General features: G+C 41.7%; 1 protein-coding gene across 1 annotated transcript in view; it reads right to left on the reverse strand.

The window, feature by feature from the left end:
- Positions 1-3,091: 3,091 nt before the first annotated feature.
- The window catches only part of suclg2 (succinate-CoA ligase GDP-forming subunit beta), a 100,773-nt gene continuing 85,281 nt past the window's right edge, over positions 3,092-18,583 (reverse strand). The window contains exons 10-11 of the mRNA XM_079681629.1: positions 13,324-13,444; positions 3,092-4,023 (exon numbers count right to left, since the gene is read on the reverse strand). Coding sequence (XP_079537755.1) covers positions 3,911-4,023; positions 13,324-13,444 — 234 coding nt within the window. The 3' untranslated portion in view covers positions 3,092-3,910. The remainder of the gene's footprint in view (positions 4,024-13,323; positions 13,445-18,583) is intronic.

Raw genomic sequence — 18,583 nt, forward strand, 5'->3', positions numbered from 1 at the left:
TCAATTTCTCCAGACAGCCAAGGTAATTTAAATCGATTCCAAGTCCTTCAATTACAGACACACTGACAACATTTGGAGAGAGGGAAATGGATTTTTCTGCTCATCTGCGAGCCAAGGCCAAATCTGAGGACCTGGACGGCAGCCGTCAGCCTCCACTCTTCCTTCACTCTTGACATTTTTACTCACTCCCACACTGTGTTTCCTCTTCACCCATAAAACCTGCCATTTTTTATGATTTCAGACTGGTGGTAAGACAATAACGACGGTTGGGATATGAGGCGCCTGTGACCAAGAAGAAGAAAACAAATAACGAGCGATGTTTCCGTGTTTGGATAGTCCCGTGGGAAGGAAGATGTTTGCCGGCTTTATACGAAGCTCTCAAAAAACGTACGCGTTTACACGTGTTCACACTGCACACAAGGACACATCAATATGCTCTCTCTCTCTCTCTCTCTCTCTCTCTCTCTCTCTCTCTCTCTCTCTCTCTCTCTCTCTCTCTCTCTCTCTCTCTCTCACACTCTCTCTCTCACACTCTCTCTCTCACACTCTCTCTCTCACACTCTCTCTCTCTCTCTCTCACACACACACACACACACACACACACACACACACACACACACACACACACCAGAATCGAGCACACACACAGGCTCATGCCCCTTATCTGTGCACCGCCTCGTCGCCAGATGCACAGGCAGAAAATTGTAAATATTGAGCAACCCCTTGTCCCTGAAAGATGAAGCCGGAGGCAATTCATCCCGCTATTGCTTTATTATGAACTAATATGCTCATAGTTGTTACTTCCAAATGACTCAATAAATATCCAATACTTCCTGAGAGATAGCCTTGACCCTGTTGTCTGAAAAAAGGCATTTCACGAGCGCCGCTTCTCCCAACACGCCTCAACACTGACGGCGGCTTCATAAAGTGGCAATTACCGTTTTGACATCAATACAGAACCACATAAAATAAAAAAGGCCGCGTTTTGAGGAGGCAAAATGGACAATTACAGAGACAAATAGAGTGAGCCACCAAGGGTGAACAATAAAACTCCCCGGGCATAATAATTCAGCTTAATTAAAGGAGCAGCCCGCCCAAAGGGTGGTTTAAAACAACAACCCCCTCTCTCACCTCCAGAGGTATTAGCCGAGTTAAAAGCAGCGGGCTACATGATGGAAGTCTTCAGGCTGACCTCTAAAGCTTCTTCCTCCCCCCCCTCATCTATATTTATATGAAGGAGCGGCACTAATTTTGCCAAGTAAATCAGTGTGCACATTTCGTTGTGACCTCCAGCTTGACACTGAATTAAACAATATCAGGGCCCCGAGTAGAGAGCTTTAACAAGCCTTAAATTCCTCCGTCCAATCCATCAGCAGGGATATTTCTGACACACGGAGGGAAGAGCATGAAATAAGGCAATTATTGAACCCTTCAGTCCATTTCTACGGCGTGCGGCACGGAGACACAGACCTCTGCATTTGTGTCTCCAGATGACTCTGGGTGATAGGGACGCTTAAAATTAATAAATGGCAAATAAATTATAGCAGATAGCCAACAATTCCACTTAATATCTCCTTCTACTTTGTGTCAAGGTTGGCGGTTAATACACAGCATGTCACTTTCTAACTAAGGAAAACAAAGATGTCAGCAATTACCAGAGGGCACCTGGAGTCCTCTTGACTTTCGAGATAATAACAAGTTACTACAGTTTAAACGGTTTGAGACTCCTGTCAGAGAAATCCTCCCGGTGCATACAGGAGGAGAAAGAGGAAGGCTTTGTGTGTGTGTCTTTCATGGAGGTGGAGGAGGACCCTGTGTGTCTGGGCGTCCTCTCAGATTGCCTGACAGATAATCCATCACACAGTCAGTGTGTCTGACAGGAATAGGTCTCAGTCAACTCGCTGTGTCTCTGTTCCGCTCACACTGCGAAGGACAGCTTCTCCTCTCAAGTCTCTCCTGGGACGGAGTACATTGAGTTTCATTAGAGGACTGAAGGAGTGCCATTTGTCGACTTTAAGTGTCTGTGGGTGTATTTTCGTAAGTGTAAAGGTCCACAGATGAAAAGCAGGGCAGAAAAGGAAAATGGTGTAAAATACGTATATAACGTCATATTTTCTCCATTTATCTGAGTTATTGAAAACCTGAGCTCATTGTTAAACTTTTAAAACTACTGCAGTTAAATCTTAATGAATGTATTAAACACAATGTAATAAACAGAACGATCAAAGTCTTTTGAGACTCCATCCTTTCCTTATGTATGATTAAAACATTCACAATCTAGCAAAGATTATGGATTTGTTATCAAAAGGTAGCTTTACAAAATATATCAACACATTTGCAATATTGATCTTTCCTTTTTAACACCTAAAATGATTAGAGATCAAAAGCCTGTCATGCATTGATGTGTGAAAGTGTTTAGTTCTTGTTTCATCTTTCTTTAAAAGTTTAAAGTGTGTTTTTTACCACCCATTTCACAGAACAGAAACAAGTTGAGCCAAGTCAATAGACCAACAATTAATAACAAAATAATTTGATAATATACTTGTCATTTTTCAAGCAAATCCCGAAAATGTAATGGTTCCTGCTGATATCCTGCTTTGTCGTGTATTACAAATATCACCAAAGGCACTATAGAAATATTCCTTAGTTATTTTTGGCAAACACATCTGCTAAAAAAGTACGTTAAAATATTAGAAGATCTTAAATGTCTCTTGGCTATTTTTTATTTTTTTAGATGTTTTATAGACTTGGTTGAATAAAAAACAATCAAAATATACATCAAAAATGAAAATAAGGATTAGCTGAAATCCTAATGCAGTATCAATGTTGGCAAAGACAACTATTATATAAAATAAGCACTACATGTATATTCAAGTGTTATCTCAAGCTGATGAGTGTGGGTTTGGAAACTGAATCAACTGCAGAGTGTGTGTTCTCCCCCAATCACATAACATTTATTATATCTTTATTAAACTTTATGTTAAAAACCAGTAGAATAAAGGTTTTTAATTCACATGTCTGACATACTTTCCATCTGCTTCTGTCTCATCCCTCAATCCATTGTGAAAGGACCAAACAAGCGAAACATGGGTGTTGAAATATTTCTTTTTAATTAATCTGAAATTATATACAGTTCTGACACTGCATTCAAGATATCCTGTCAATATACTGTACATTATAAAAAAAGCTAAAATTATTATATAAGATTTTAGTTTTCTCAACCCCTCTGTATGAAACTACTGAAAGAGTTGGCACGATAGCATCGAAACCCTTTTAGCCGCCATGGAATAGGCACAGGTGTATCGGTTCATTTGCGACAGAACACTTAACAGTTAAGACATGATGTACAAAGTTCACAGTTTGGGTTTGACATACACCTCATGATACTTAGACAAGGCATGGGATGAATTCATGTATTAGTACTAACTTGGAAAATTAGAAAAAAGACTGATGATCCGAAGTTAAGGCCTTGCTTTTATGCTGCTTTTGGTTTGAGCTTAATGGCATCTAATGATTTTACAACACCGGATGTTTCCAGTCCTACTCTCTGCTAAAGTACAGAGGATGGAGGTAAAAAAAACATCTTATATTCTACAAAAAAAGCCTCAATATGCAGAGGGGAAGCTGCGTCTTTGGCCTGGGGAAAAGGAATGCACAAAGTGTTATACCTCCATCCAATCCCAGACAGAGGACACTGGAGCTTTATGATATTCCAGGTCATGACTTTGTTTAAAAGAATGTGGTTAATTCCAATTAATATCAATTAAAAGCTAGATTTTTTTTTTGTTGGCAATGAAAGTAACCGTTAAGGCCTATGAGAGCAAATGCTTCAAATCCTGCATGTGTGACTAAAGGCTGACTGTGATCTGAGACTGTATGACTGCATGTTGCTGATGAGGTTACGCTGGATCTATTTCCTGATGGCGGCCACTGCCTTCTTGGCGGCGTCTTCCAGGTTCTCCGCTGCCGTGATGGGCAGGCCGCTCTCTCTGAGGATCCTCTTGGCCTCGTCCACGTTGGTACCTGGAACACACAGGATGACACTGTTCAAGCTAAAAGGACAAAAAAAAAAAGGGCTTAACAAGGTTGAACCTGATGTGCCACCTGTACGATGTAAAAACCACCCGGTGTGAAAGGCAAAGAAAACCTTTGGAGGAATGGAAGCACACGACGACAGATGGAGGGAGATATGGGTGGTTTGTCTGTGAACAATGTCTGTGTGTGTGTGTGTGTGTGTGTGTGTGTGTGTGTGTGTGTGTGTGTGTGTGTGTGTGTGTGTGTGTGTGTGTGTGTGTGTGTGTGTGTGTGTGTGTGTGTGTGTGTGTGTGCTCCCCTGGCTGCAGTGAGGTCAGGGGGAGCAGGTGCTGGGTGAGGGTGGCGTCCATGCCCCGGTAGACCCCCAACTAACCAGAGACAGAAGCACCTGGAGACACCCCGCCCTGCCCCCAGACCCTCACTCTGACCTGGCTGCCTTCCCAGCGCTGCACACTGCACCGCCACACACAAGCCCGACAAACTGTCACAACACGGGCAGGGGGGGGGGGGTGGTGGTGGACGGAAGGACATGGAGATTGGAGAGGGAGAGGACGACGGGGGAGAGAGGGAGCCAATGAGAGAGAGGGCAATGGAGCAAAAGGTCAAATGAAGCCGAATCGCCCATGCTGCTAAAACAACAAAACACAGCTGCTTACTGTATGTGGCACTTACTGATTTCACACATGAAGACATGATGGCAAAGAAAGAAAAGGCCATTGCAGAATCTGTCTGATTTGGTTTAAACGATAATGTACTGTCTGGTCTTGGGACTTTTATTTTCTAAAAACATCAAATTATTATTTTCTTTTTTTTTTTATTCGTATTGTGGTTTTTTCTTGCATTATTTTTCTCCTTTACTTAATATTTTTTTACTACCAAAATATGAGAAATCAGACCTCATTTACACATAGCTCCACAGCAGGGGTATTTTAATTATTACAGTAAAGAGACAGCACAGATAAAGAGCAACACAATACCATTGGTAGACTAACATAATGAATATGCACACGTTGATCAAATCAAATCCCCAAAGTACACATTCATGTTAAAAAAGAAGTATCAGGATTTATTGAGGGAGCAGCCACTAATAGCTTTAATAAATTGTAGAAAAGTGTATATTGTACCTAATAATGATCATCTCTTAACGGCGGTGTAACAATGAATCTATGTATTTACAGGTTATTATATATATGTTCATGCCGCTGCACCGCCTGACTTCCCTCTGGGGATCCAGGCTGATCTTATTTCAAACAAGTCATCGGGTCATCATGTACCGTTCCTGTTTCTCTCTTTTCAAAGTAACATTTCCATCTACAAGATCTTCCTCTGGCCTTGTGTAGATGGAATTGTTGCCTTGCACAAAGAAAATGAGAAATAAAGTATTTACCAGAAGCCGAACGGTGTGCAGACCTCCTTAGTGGACTGCAGTTACATTTGTGATGTCTCACACAGAAGTGTCTTTTCCTGTGCAAACACTTAGCCTCTCTTTATCATACGTACCACTAAATATCTCATTACTTTTGCTAAGTGTATTATCTAAATCACCAAATAAGCAACCATTTTCAAATGCTCCTTGTCTACATATTGATAATGTTGTGTCCTACATGTGCAGTTAAAACAAAGTATAAGAAATGTTAAGTCTAGTAATAAGTTACTTATGAATGATTCCATCTACTCCTGTGTCTACTATGACAATACATGTAATCTCTTTTAGGTTTGTGATTAGTGTTCGGACAACACATTTGGTATTTTATCGACCATAATGTATATTGGAGAAAATAATCTGTAGATTAATCCATAATGAGAAAGAAAAGAGTTGCAGCCTTACATACATGTGTAGTTATTACTGGATTTGTGTAATTAACAATGTTTGAATTGTGCATTGGTGTGTCTCTAGGGTCACTGTGTGTGTGTGTGTGTGTGTGTGTGTGTGTGTGTGTGTGTGTGTGTGTGTGTGTGTGTGTGTGTGTGTGTGTGTGTGTGTGTGTGTGTGTGTGTGTGTGTGTGTGTGTGTGTGTGTGTGTGTGTGTGTGTGTGCATACTCAGACGCTTACAGGTTGACCTTAGCTCTCCGGGCTGGCGTGTAATTAAGAAGGCCTGATATGTGAATTCTCCGGAGCCCTGGGCCACCCTGATCAATAGACCTTTCATGAGGAATTCTATTACCACTGCCACTTAACGCCTAATATTTCATCTCTTTTGTCCAGCCTCATCATAAGTAATTCCAAACACACTCTTTTTTTGCAAGCTCACACTCTAAACAATCAATTCTTCAGTGTAATTAATTAGAACAAGAGCAGGAAGAGACCATGAACAGGGGATAGGATGTCCAAATCAAAGACTGCAGCATAGTATCACTCTGCCTGTCCACAAACACATGAGCAGTCTCTGTGCTGTCTCTCATTCTGACGAGAGGGGGGGGCCGTACTGCGTGTTTTACCTACATTACGCTCACCGGTGGACCTCCCTGTGATTGACGGATCCACGTTGTATTAATGACAGTTTTATCCGTCAGATGATTCAATCTCAGTAGCAGGGTAACAAAGTAGAAAAAACAGGACATTAAACTGCCATATGCGCCCGCAGAAAATACATAATGCAAAAGATACTTTGAACAGACAAGTATGCCTGTGGAAAGTGTACAGTGGCGCTAAGAATAAGGAAACAACAACACGTTCATTTCTGCTATTTTTCAGCCCATAAATATTCATGATAAGCCTTAGTGTGTGTTGAGACACCTGCACCTGCGCTACCGGTGCTATTCATGCAACGTGTGAGGGGGAATCACACATCTGTGGGAGTGAGAAAGAAAAATACGTGCATTTACGTTGCTCTTTCTCTACATATGTGTGTGTGTGTGTGTGTGTGTGTGTGTGTGTGTGTGTGTGTGGGGGGGGGGGGGGGGGGGGGCAGCTGACTGCAGTTCCACCGTGAGCAGTAGGGAGCACTGATGACTCACAGCAGCAGAGGCAAGGACCGAGCCCAGCTGGATACAGCACCACTGTGTGTGTGTGTGTGTGTGTGTGTGTGTGTGTGTGTGTGTGTGTGTGTGTGTGTGTGTGTGTCAGTGAGAATGTGTGTGTAGTATATGAATGTGTGTGTTCACCTGCAGCCACTAGGTGCTGCCAGAGACCTACTCACAGCTTGGACCCAGACACATAAAGGGATTTGATTATAAAAATGAAAAAGCATGAGATTTAAGGATTTGTTCAAAAGAAAGCAACACAAAAGAAGATTGTCACATAGCAGAAAACGATCATTATGCAAGATGTTATTCATTATTATTACCTATGATTGTTAATAACTAGACATCAGGATTTAAAAAAATAAATAATGAACTTGCCATTTTGAATATTGCTTTCTAACAAGTATTTAAACACTATTCAACCCAAACGTATAAAACACAGAGCACCATTCAGTATTTTGCCATGTGATATATTGCCGCTTCACAACACCTTTCTGTCGGGTCTCCCCGCTAATGAGCGAGCTTAATTGTGACTATTGTGGATATGTCACTTTAATGTAAGAGACAATTACAGACCCCCGTATTTCAACAAGATAATACGTGTTTGGGCTGTTTCTTTCTCCAGAGAAGTTCTGATGCTGCGGAGCTGATGCTTAAACTTGTGATTAATTCTGTCTTAATAAGCTGATAAGCTAATAAGCTGCCACAGAGTCAGACCTTCAACTCCTTTCCTCTCGTGGTTCCTTTTATATCACTGGGAAGGACACGCGTTTGTTCTTTTATGAGGTAAAGATAAGAAAATAAATGATGTGGGGCTTGATAATTTTTCTTAATCTCGTTCTGGAGTTGGTAATTTATCTCTAATCATTTGCTCTGAACTTTTGTTTCAACAACTTCCTTTTAGAAATAATTAGAGCACCATGAGATTATTATTGCTGCAGCCATACTTAGTCTGGTATGACTCATGGTGGCTAGTGTTTGAACACTTTTGGCTCAATATTACAACATTAGTGAGCCAGTTTCTTAATTTATCACATATGTCTGGGAAATATTTTCCAAGGTCCATAACTTTGACCCAGTTTATCAGTTCAAACTGTCCTGACTGAGCACAGACACCTACAACCTTAGCTGCTGTGCTCTCAGTGTTCTGTCTCCCTGTTCCTGCCTGTTGGCGTCAGCTGATAAGAGGTGTTATGATTCTATCTTGTTATGCAGCATGTTGATTATTCTCTCTGAACTAGCTAAATACATGGGTCTGGGGTAGAGTTCTGCAGAATTGATTGTGGCATCTCAACCGTGTTGCTCAACTCGTGGCTCGTGACATGTCTTGTGAATTCTCCGGCCGAAGCTCCAAATAAACCGTCAGTGTTTGCCATCAAAGCTCCAGCTCTCCTCGTGTCTCTCTGAGTCCTGACTTCAATGGCTTCAGAAGTTTCCCCCACAACATTTGTGCTAGTCTTATGCTATGTTGTATTATTTACCACAGGCCTCTTTCAAAGTCCCCAAGGGACAGAGGGCTTTCATTTTGTTTTTCTCGTAGAGGCTAAACCATGAAATTACAACTTCCGTGTCTCATGATGTCATCGTGTCCAACCCAAATTACTTTTTCGCATAGACTTTTTAATATTGAAATATTGTGAATAAGTCACCTTTAAATCAGCGCATCTCTAATTTGCTTGGCGGTAAATCAACTTCCCAAGAATATTTGAATAGCTCTTTTTTTAAATCATGTATAACCATCTATCCGTACACTTGTAAAATGCTCTAATAGCCAAATCCAGAGGTCTTTTCCTTCCTACCAACATGTGAATGAGCCCAACACCGAGCGGCTGGGAGGCGTGGCTAAGGAAGCACTAGTGTGCTAACTCTATAGGCCGATGCATGTGAATGAGTCAGGTATTTCTTATCACTCGGCAGTTGGTTCATTTTGGCTTCATGTGCCACAGAGCAGTGTTTATAAACATGTGACCGTACGAACTGCAAACAAAGCTATTTTGAAATTGTTTATCAGATAGTAGAAGCTAGTTTGAAAAAGATAAAGGATAATCCTCATGTATCTTAAACATTTGCTGAGTCTTTTTGGCGGGTATTTCGACTCTCAGGGCAACACAACTAAGAGCGGCTTTCGTATAACTTGACACCATTACTGACAAAAGACTAGTTTGATATTCTATGTGTAGTTATATACACATATTGAGATATACAGACAATAATATCACTCAATATCAAAGTACAGACAGAATATGTGTGTGCAAGCATGACAGAATATACCTCGGCTCTGTGTCCTGCTGCCCTAAATGCCTTGAATAACAGGTGTTAAACATTGTCTCTCATCACTGAATGTCCAAATACTTGTTCTGGCTTTGATAGTTAATCCTCATAATGATCAGTAACAAACAGTGAGAATATTTTCCCTTAACAGCCGAAAAAGGATGAGGCCGGCTCCGCCCCTCTTCCTCCTGTGTGTCAAACATCAAATGCTTCTCATTTGAACGCAGAGCGAGACTCTCCTGCACGCTGCAGACGCTCTTCCTTTGATGTGCGAGCCAGTCATTAAGCAAAGTTTTTGTGCTGTCTAGACTCTCGATTTAAAGGAGACATATCATGATTTATTCGACTCCTTGTTTTGAAGCAAAGATATAGAATATTATGCACAATATATATATATATATAAAAGCAGGATTTTTTTGTTATTATAACCAAACATTTCCAAAATATCTACATTTAAACGCTAAAAAACGATTTACTGGTTCGATATAAGTGTTACATTGAGCCAGTTTGTTCATATTTCTTTATACCTATATGTGTGCATGTACAACTATTCCTTTGTATGTGTGTGTCGCAGCAGCAGACGGCTATTTAAGCAGTGTTAACACCGTCAGGACTGAATGGGACATCACAATTGGACATTTTTAAATAAGTGAGACACAAATGGGCAGCTCTGCTTTTAAAGAGAAAACAACCAGCCCTGTTTGACGGACAGTTGGGGCAGGGCTCGGTGGATCAATAGGCCGGGGAACAGAGTTAAGTGAATGCAGCCACCTTTTTTCCCTGGACCCTGAGGGCTATTCAAAGGGATTTTCTTCCCATAGTGGCAGACAGCGTCCTCACAAAGCACTGTGTCCATGTTCATACTGTAACCAGAGGGGGCAGTACAGTACCTCCTCATTTATCTCTTCCTTTCAACACCTTAAATGTTTGTTTGTCTATGTATGTTCTGTGCTAAATCTGCAGAATCTATTGAAATGGACAAATTAGAGCTAGTACTGTAGCGCGCAAACTGGGTGACTTGAACTCTATCAGCTCACACCCTATCAACTAATTCAACCCTATCAGCATCTTGACAACATGGCCCTTCTCCTCCACATATGGGAATACATAACTTTCCACCAATGTAATCAACCCAGGCCTTTTAAAAAGAGCCTTCCCAATTAAAAGTGTGCCAGTTAATCCATTCTGATCCTGTTGAAGAGCGCTGGGCCGCTCCTGCTGCCCTGCGGTCAGCCTAGCAAGCTGAGCTGATTGATTCTGAACCAATCTTCTCCACACGAATGCGGCCCGAGATGTAATGACCCACAGCTAAAGTTTGGATTATGCCCGGGCCAGGAATACGTGGTTGGACCGACCGCCAGCGCTAACCTTGTGGACTCAGTCTGTTTAGTTAGTCAGGTTGAATTACATGGCCTAGTACAAGGAATATGTGTTGCCTGATTAAGGGTTTGTTTTGATCACCAGACCAGTCGCATCTGTGGCGACACATTGGGTTCTCACTCTTCAGACACATGGTCATTACGAAGCATGGAGACAGACACTTGAAATACACAATGGAGATGTTTATATACCTTGAGTATTTGAACAGGCACCAATGTTTCTTCTCAGTTTTGGTATTCTACAGTTTTGGGTTTAAGCTACATATTTGAAATTGTAATAACTTAGGTGCAAAGATATTTTAGGCGGGCAAAGCAAGCACTCATTTTAAAATACTTGTGTGGTGTTTCGGGGGAAATAGACAAAACAATGTCCCATATTGTTAAGTTACGTTGATCATTATCCTTTACCAAATGCTTCTTCCATAGGTGCGTTTTAGTTTTATATTTGGGCGGGGGCGGGTCGGTGTGTAGCAGGCTGCATCAGGCAGCAGCAGGCTTCCTCCAAGTTTACAGTAAAACAAACTGGTGGTGTGACCAATGGCCATTTACAATTATTAATACTATTGCTATTATTAGCATTAGTCTATATGTTGGTTGAAACTAAGCCAGGAAAAAAAAAAAAACATAAATAATAATAAAAAAATATATAAATACAATCGAATTTTAAAAAATAATTTTCGATTATGGAGACTGTAACGAATATTCGAAAAAACGAATAATCGTTAGTATCTTTCATAGCATTGCTGAATATGAATTGTTTGTATCCTTTGTTTCCTTGTTCATTTGCCTTAAATGCAAAGTACTTCCAAACACCATTTGTGTCACTTGCCATTCGTAATGAGCTAACATTATCACAAACCAAAAGGATTATATAAATATACACCGGGCGATCAAGACGAGTGACGAATAACTAGCACTGTGATTGAGTTGGAGGAAGCGGGTCTATGTGAGAATAGCAGCAATGCGTGTGTCTAAAGAGCCGCTGATAAAGTCATCGAAACCGTTTCAAATATTGAAAAACATAACAAATATTTTTAAAATATATGGAAGATCACTAGCGTAAACGGGCCTCATTTAAGTGAGTACAGAACCTTTGGGCTTATATTAAGACGAGTAAACGTTCCATACTTTCCACTCTTGTTCTGAACAACCATAACTGTACTGCACTGTAGTGCCTTACTGCACAGTTGGGTTCCAGAAACAGCTTACGTGCCCTGACCTACAAACCATATTAGCAGAGTGTGTGAGGACATACAGTATGAAGTATTGAGGGCTAACACACACACACACACACACACCCACACTCCCCTACTCTCTGCTATGGACACACCACTCAGCAGGATCTTGACAATTAAGCTAACCACCAACTGGCCCCACGCCTACAGGAGTCACCGCTGCCATCCCACACAAAAACACACACACCGACACACACACACACACACCGACACACACAGAGGACTGAACAGGTTTCATTACCATACGCAGGTGAAAGGTGAGCCAATCAGTGCCGTCTCCATTGTTATTCTGGCTGGCGCTAATGACGGGTGCGGCAAAAAGTGACACGTGTGAGAAATGCAATGCTGTTCTTACGAGGACGCTGGGCCACAATGAAGATGGATCGGCTCCAGAGAGTACAGCAGAATACAATACAATGCTCCAACGTTTCAAACAAGGTGGGGAAGAGGTGATTCAAATCCTGCTGCACTTGGGTTATTTATAAATTCCACTATAAGGTGATGATATATACATTTATCACGTCAAATGGAAATACATTTAAGATGCGATGTAACTAGGCTCATTATCAGTTTTTTGTATGTTTTATTCCATAGAAGGTGTGGCTATAGGGCTAGCGGTCACAAAGGTACCTAGCTTTACGGTGACGGGGTTATGATGATGATGATGAACATCATTTGTCTCTTGACAAGCCATCACACTCCATTGAACAAAGCCAAAACTGTACAGAGCAAAACACATGTGTTTCTGGTTTACTGCTGCCTGAGTGGTTCGTTTTTTGTGATTGTGTGACTTTGGTTATCTGAACAACCCAAAGTCACAAAATATCACAAACAAACTAACCGATGAAAGGGGCCCTATTACGCTTTTAGTGGTTTTCCCTTTTCTGTAGTGATATGTAGGTTGTTGTGCATGTACGGTAAATGGTCTGCACAGGCTAAAATCCCAAAGGGCTATCGCAGAGCAAAGTAGACAATGAAAATATTCTTAATATTGCGTTCATTATTACTGATATAGATTTATTTTGGTGGGCATTTCTTTAAAATGGCAGAAATACGTTTTGCTGACAGCCCCTTTCCACAGCAGCACATTGCTTCTCTCCCGTGCTGATAGTCTGTTTTTTTTACTCTGTCTATTTTTCAAAATTGGGGGTCATGTCGACCTTTGTCTACAGTAGGTAATACACTGACTATGGAGAAGTACTTCTCACAACCCCACTTCAAAAACATCTGCACTATCCCTCACAGGCCAGTGTCATTATCCAGCATCATCCAATCCTCATTAAGGTCAAGACTCTTTCATTCCAGGCAAGATAGAAATCAATGGCCCATGTTTCTGAAGGGATGATGCGCATTGTGTGAGTGTCAGTGGGGGCTTGCTTACTAAGAGGGTCAGACAGGCTAAACCTACATTTCTTTGTGTGTGTTTTATCATTCCTACCTTCCAGCCTGACCACCAGCGGCACCTTGAGCTCCAGCTCTCGACAGGCTTTGGTGATGCCATTGGCGATGATTGCACAGTTGACAATCCCTCCAAAGATGTTGACCAGGATGGCCTCAACCTGGAAAATAAGAGAATGAATAAATAATTAAATCCAGTGGAGGAGACACAGCATGTGCAATGCAGTATTGAGCAAAATGTGGCCATTAGCAGACGGCCAACATATATGATAGGTTAAGAAGGTTTGTCCAAAATCAAACATCCGTCAACCATTGATCGAAGGTTCCCACAATGACCCTCGTCCACTGGAACAAAACAAACATCAGTGCTAAACTAGTTGTTTCATGATTAAAATGTCCCCAGACATTTAGTAGAGCAGCTTTATGTATCAGTATTAGTACCAGAATCAGTATTAGGTCATGCAACCTGAAGCTATGCACCCAAGGCTTCACAACACTGGGGCCAAATAAAAAAGGCAATATTTCAATGGGAGTCGGTGACATGACAGAAAAGAGATGCTACACATTTAGCCAATTGTGCGGTTAAAAATCTGATTGGCTCTGAAAAGAGTACAGTTGAATACACACACAGTGACCAGCAGATCAAAGAGTCAACATATAGATTAATATTGAATCCAATAACTATGAAGTGGTCATTTTTCTTCCAGGATTCTAGACTTTTGTGTTTCAAACATGCTAGCAAGTAGTGCTTCACAATCTCACTGTCTGCACTATATTCACTTCAGCTGCAGTTTCTTTGCAATAGATATCTTCAACCTTCTTACTCAACTGCGACCACTAAGTAGCAAAGAGTCTGTGCGTGTGTGTGTGTGTGTGTGTGTGTGTGTGTGTGTGTGTGTGTGTGTGTGTGTGTGTGTGTGTGTGTGTGTGTGTGTGTGTGTGTGTGTGTGTGTGTGTGCATGTGTGTGATTACACTAACAATCTAGCACTTGGTAATTACCCTGGCTAGCTCAGTGGAAAAGTAGACTGAGAGCACACAGGATTAATCCTCCATGTTTGTTTATAATCACTGCTAATCTGTCAGCGCCGATTTGGATGAGCAGCTTGTGTGTGTGTGTGTGTGTGTGTGTGTGTGTGTGTGTGTGTGTGTGTGTGTGTGTGTGTGTGTGTGTGTTTGTGTGTGTGTGTGTGTGTGTGTGTGTGTGTGTGTGTGTGTTGTGAATGTGTCTGTTTTCAGTGTGTGGTAATGATGTTTATAGGGAGAGGAGATCAAGGACTTGGATAGCTATCAGTGCGACGGCCACAGCACTGTCCTCTTGGTGCTATCCAAATGAGCATCTCCTTATAAACAGCAGAGAATGACACACGACCGTGAGAGCTCCAAAACAAGCACAGAGGTAGGCAGCGGCATTAAGACTCTGAGCAAGCTGTTAGGTCAACAGAGAGAACTGTCTCATGCTGATTAAGAGTATCATGCAGGGATGTGAACGGGACAAACAAAAACAAGGGGAAAAGGCAACTAAACTTAAGACGGTGACGGCAAAGAAACACGACTCGCTTGTTCAAAGGCTAAACAAAAAGGACAAAACAATGATTCAGATTTCTCATTTAATTATACACGATGAGGCGTTCTAAAGAATATGTAATATTATATTGTATATGTAATAATGCATAGTGTGCATGCAAAGAATAGCAGTCATTGTTTTCTATAGCAGGACACATCATTGTATTTTCATCATTAGATTACGACCACTTGGGAGAGACAAAGGGAGTCATTTAAAAATAATTATAATACATTTTCTGCTTGTGTTGCAGCAATCATGGGTATTTCTATAAGACTCATAACTAAACCCCTTGGAAACAATAAGGTTTGAAGGGTCTTATTGTTGTATTGTTTCTTGATAATATCAGAGTTATTATTTGGGAGTGCTTAACTGTGTCTATTGTATTTAAACCCTGGGACCTTCAAGGCATTTAGCTTCATCGAACAGGGGAAATACCTGATCATTTGTCTAGATAAATAGATATATCGTTAGGTCTTTGAAATGTTTCCAATGTCTTGTTTTGCCAGTCTCTAACCAAAATATATTCACTTCATTATGATAAAAACCTTAAAATCTTCATTATTTAAGAGGCTACAAACTGATTTAGGACATTTTGCAGGTATTTTAACTATTATTTGATTAACAAAATAGTTAATAAACCAATCAATTAGATAACAAATCAGAGCAGCTTTAGGTGCTGTTTACACGGGAACAAAACGGGTTGTATCCGTTACTTTTCTCTTTCGTATAGCCCGTTCGTTCACACGAGGACGTAACGGAACCGCGGAAACGGACCCCACCAACGATAACGGGTCCCAAGGTGGATAGATCTGCGGACCGAACGCTCTGGGGGGGCAAACGGCTCCGTGTGTACGTCCTATACAATCATTTTCGTGATAACGATGAAGCCATAGCCCCGTCTTTCCCCACCTCTGCTGCTCACTGCTCTAGCATGGTCAGTAGCTACTGCTCCTGCTACTGACCATGCTACAGATGTTAGAGCAAAATCTACAGCTCTTCTACCACAACCATCAGCAACAAGTGGACATGGAGAACTAAATGAACTACATGTTGCTAAATCCACCACGGAGAATAAACAGAAGGGCAACAAGGCAACCATAGGCGCGTTCACACCGGAGTACTTTTATCCCGTACTTTTCCCATTTAGTTCCGTTAGTACCCCTGACGTCGCGTTCACACCAAAATGATTACTTAGTGCCGGGAACTTTTACCCCCATTTTTAGTGCCTGCTAGAGAGGTGGTACGAATTCTATTGGCTGGGTGAATTGCAAACCACGCCGCGTAAAACAAAAGTTTTTTGAAGCCGCCATTGTATTTGCTGGCATCAGCATTATTAGCATTAGCCCCGCGCACCAACGGAGAGAGACTAACTTATGGCAACACAAAAGAAAACATGGGAGCGGTGGAGATGAGGAGGTGTCGGCGATTTACTCAGAAGGCTTCAGCTTCTACTGAAGCCAGTCCCTAACTCCGGGGAATTCCAGCCAGGGACTCCGGGTGGCAGTATACGCCGTGAAGTTGTTTGCGGCCTGCCAGTAAACCCAAAGCAGAAAAAGAAGAAGTGACGTCAGCGGCTCATTTGCGTAATCTTCCCTCAGGGAAAAGTACTCCGATGGGAATGCGATTGGTACTTAGTGCCCTGGGGTTATAAGTGCCGGGGCACTAAGTGCCGGCACTAAGTACGGCAAAGTACTTGGTGTGAAAGCGGCTCATGGCAACCATGCTTGGGGGTCTTCTTCGCTGCTTTTGGTGTATTTTGTGGCGGAAGTACAGGCCCGGCATATGTACTACAGCGTCTCCAGCGGGTCGAGCGGTCTCGTGTGAAGAGACACGTTTCTCGAGCCGTATCCGTGTGAACGGAAGACCTTTTTGATATCAAATTCGGTTCGTCTGCATTTGTTTGCGATTGCGTTCCCGTGTAAATGGGGCCCTCGCTTTTTGAGTGAATTATTAAAGTTACAGGCCCAATCGGAATAACCCTTGTGACATTAGCATTGTTAATTTCTTACCACGCAGAACACTTCAAAGATGATATTACACAACAGTTTTCTCAGGATGTGCAGCACTCTGCGTGACAAGAAAACTCCTCTTTATGCCACTTTAACGTACAGTGGCTATCCCGCGTATAGGACAAGTGAAGCCTCAAGGTATGCATGTTGTTCATTTATTATGGACTGATACCACGCTACTGATGGCAATCTGCTTCCCTTCACACATTCAGTGCATGTGTTGAGTGGCAAACCCAGCAGGCATGCATGTGTGGGATCGTAGCTCCGAAGTGCGCATCCAGATGTACTTACAAACGCACACACTAACTTCAGATGAAAGTGGAATACATAAAATAACGATTATCACTTTTTAAAGAAAGTCACAATAATGGTGATCTAGTCAACTCAATGGCAAGCAGGTGAAGAGTAAACAGAGAGGAGACTGTAGGAGGCAGAGGGAAAATAAATGATATCGGCTCGTTGCTTCTCAAACCTCAGCCGAGTATCAAACAGCTCTTCTGACAGCCTGTTAGGTGTGTGATCTGAAGTTCACAGCGTGTGATTGTGTGTTTGTGTGTATTCTCTTCTGCCTTAGGGCACATGTGTGAGTGTGTGTTGCCCCACTGCCCTGGCTCACAGCATGGGGACAATGTGGACACCGCCACTGCCACTATGAATATGTACTAAGTAACAGAGATGAGTATCTGAATCTGAATAAGAGAAAATAACCCTAGGCTGTGAGCGTGTACTGTGTGTCTCTCAGCCTGACCACCATTTATTGATCTGCAATAGACTTTGATTGCTATAAACAGCCGTAAATATGTTTTAAATAAAGACATGGAAAAAAAGGACTTCCTGTGATTGCAGTTGTATTACTTGAAATAACAATCGAGTGCACCTGTGACATTGGTCCTTATGTTAGATAGTAGGCACTGAGCCAAAACAATAAGGGAGACTTAATGACAAATATATTTACCTAATGCTTACTATACAGCAAACATGATTTTTTTGTGACTTATCATTCTCTGTCACATGGTTTGACTCAGATTCTTATAAACATCCACATACAGCACATGCACACACCCACACATTGCACTACCTGGCGCCCACTGGGGGGCAGCAGAGATTTAGATGCCTTTCTGCAGCCTCACAAAAGAAGACTATGCTGGCCCTATTTGCAGCCCATTTTTCAACTCTGTCTCTATTGGGAAGCACCATTTTTCTTCCATTCATGCATCTCCTATTGACACCCATGTATATTAATGATACATAACACATGATTTATGTCGCTTGGCAAATAAGTAAATGCTGTTTATAGAAATATGGATGTGGTGAGGACTGAGGTGCACCTTGCTCGAAGTTTGCTGTTTTTTTTCTCTGTGGTTAAGGTTTACAAGGAAAAGCACGGCATAAGGAACAATATTTTCCCTGCACAAACTGACAAACGAAAATAAGCAGACATGATGTATATTTTCTACAAACTTCTGTCTATTAAAAGTGAACATTACAGATTCAGAGCTAAAACAGCGCATGTAACCGCCTTAATGTCATTTAAAGTGAGATAACGTGAGTAAATACATCTTGTTCATCTGTCCAATCTTGTTCCCTGCTAGGACAGATCATTCAGTTCTAAAATGCAATATGTACTGTACTTTGTTCAAGCATATCCCTCCTTGCAAATGATTTATACAATACTGCTTATTTTTGAGCAAGGAGCTGGTCCTTATGGGGTTAAAAGGCCACAAAA

This window comes from Notothenia rossii, assembly GCF_949606895.1.
Source record: "Notothenia rossii genome assembly, chromosome: 5".
NCBI lineage: Eukaryota > Metazoa > Chordata > Actinopteri > Perciformes > Nototheniidae > Notothenia > Notothenia rossii.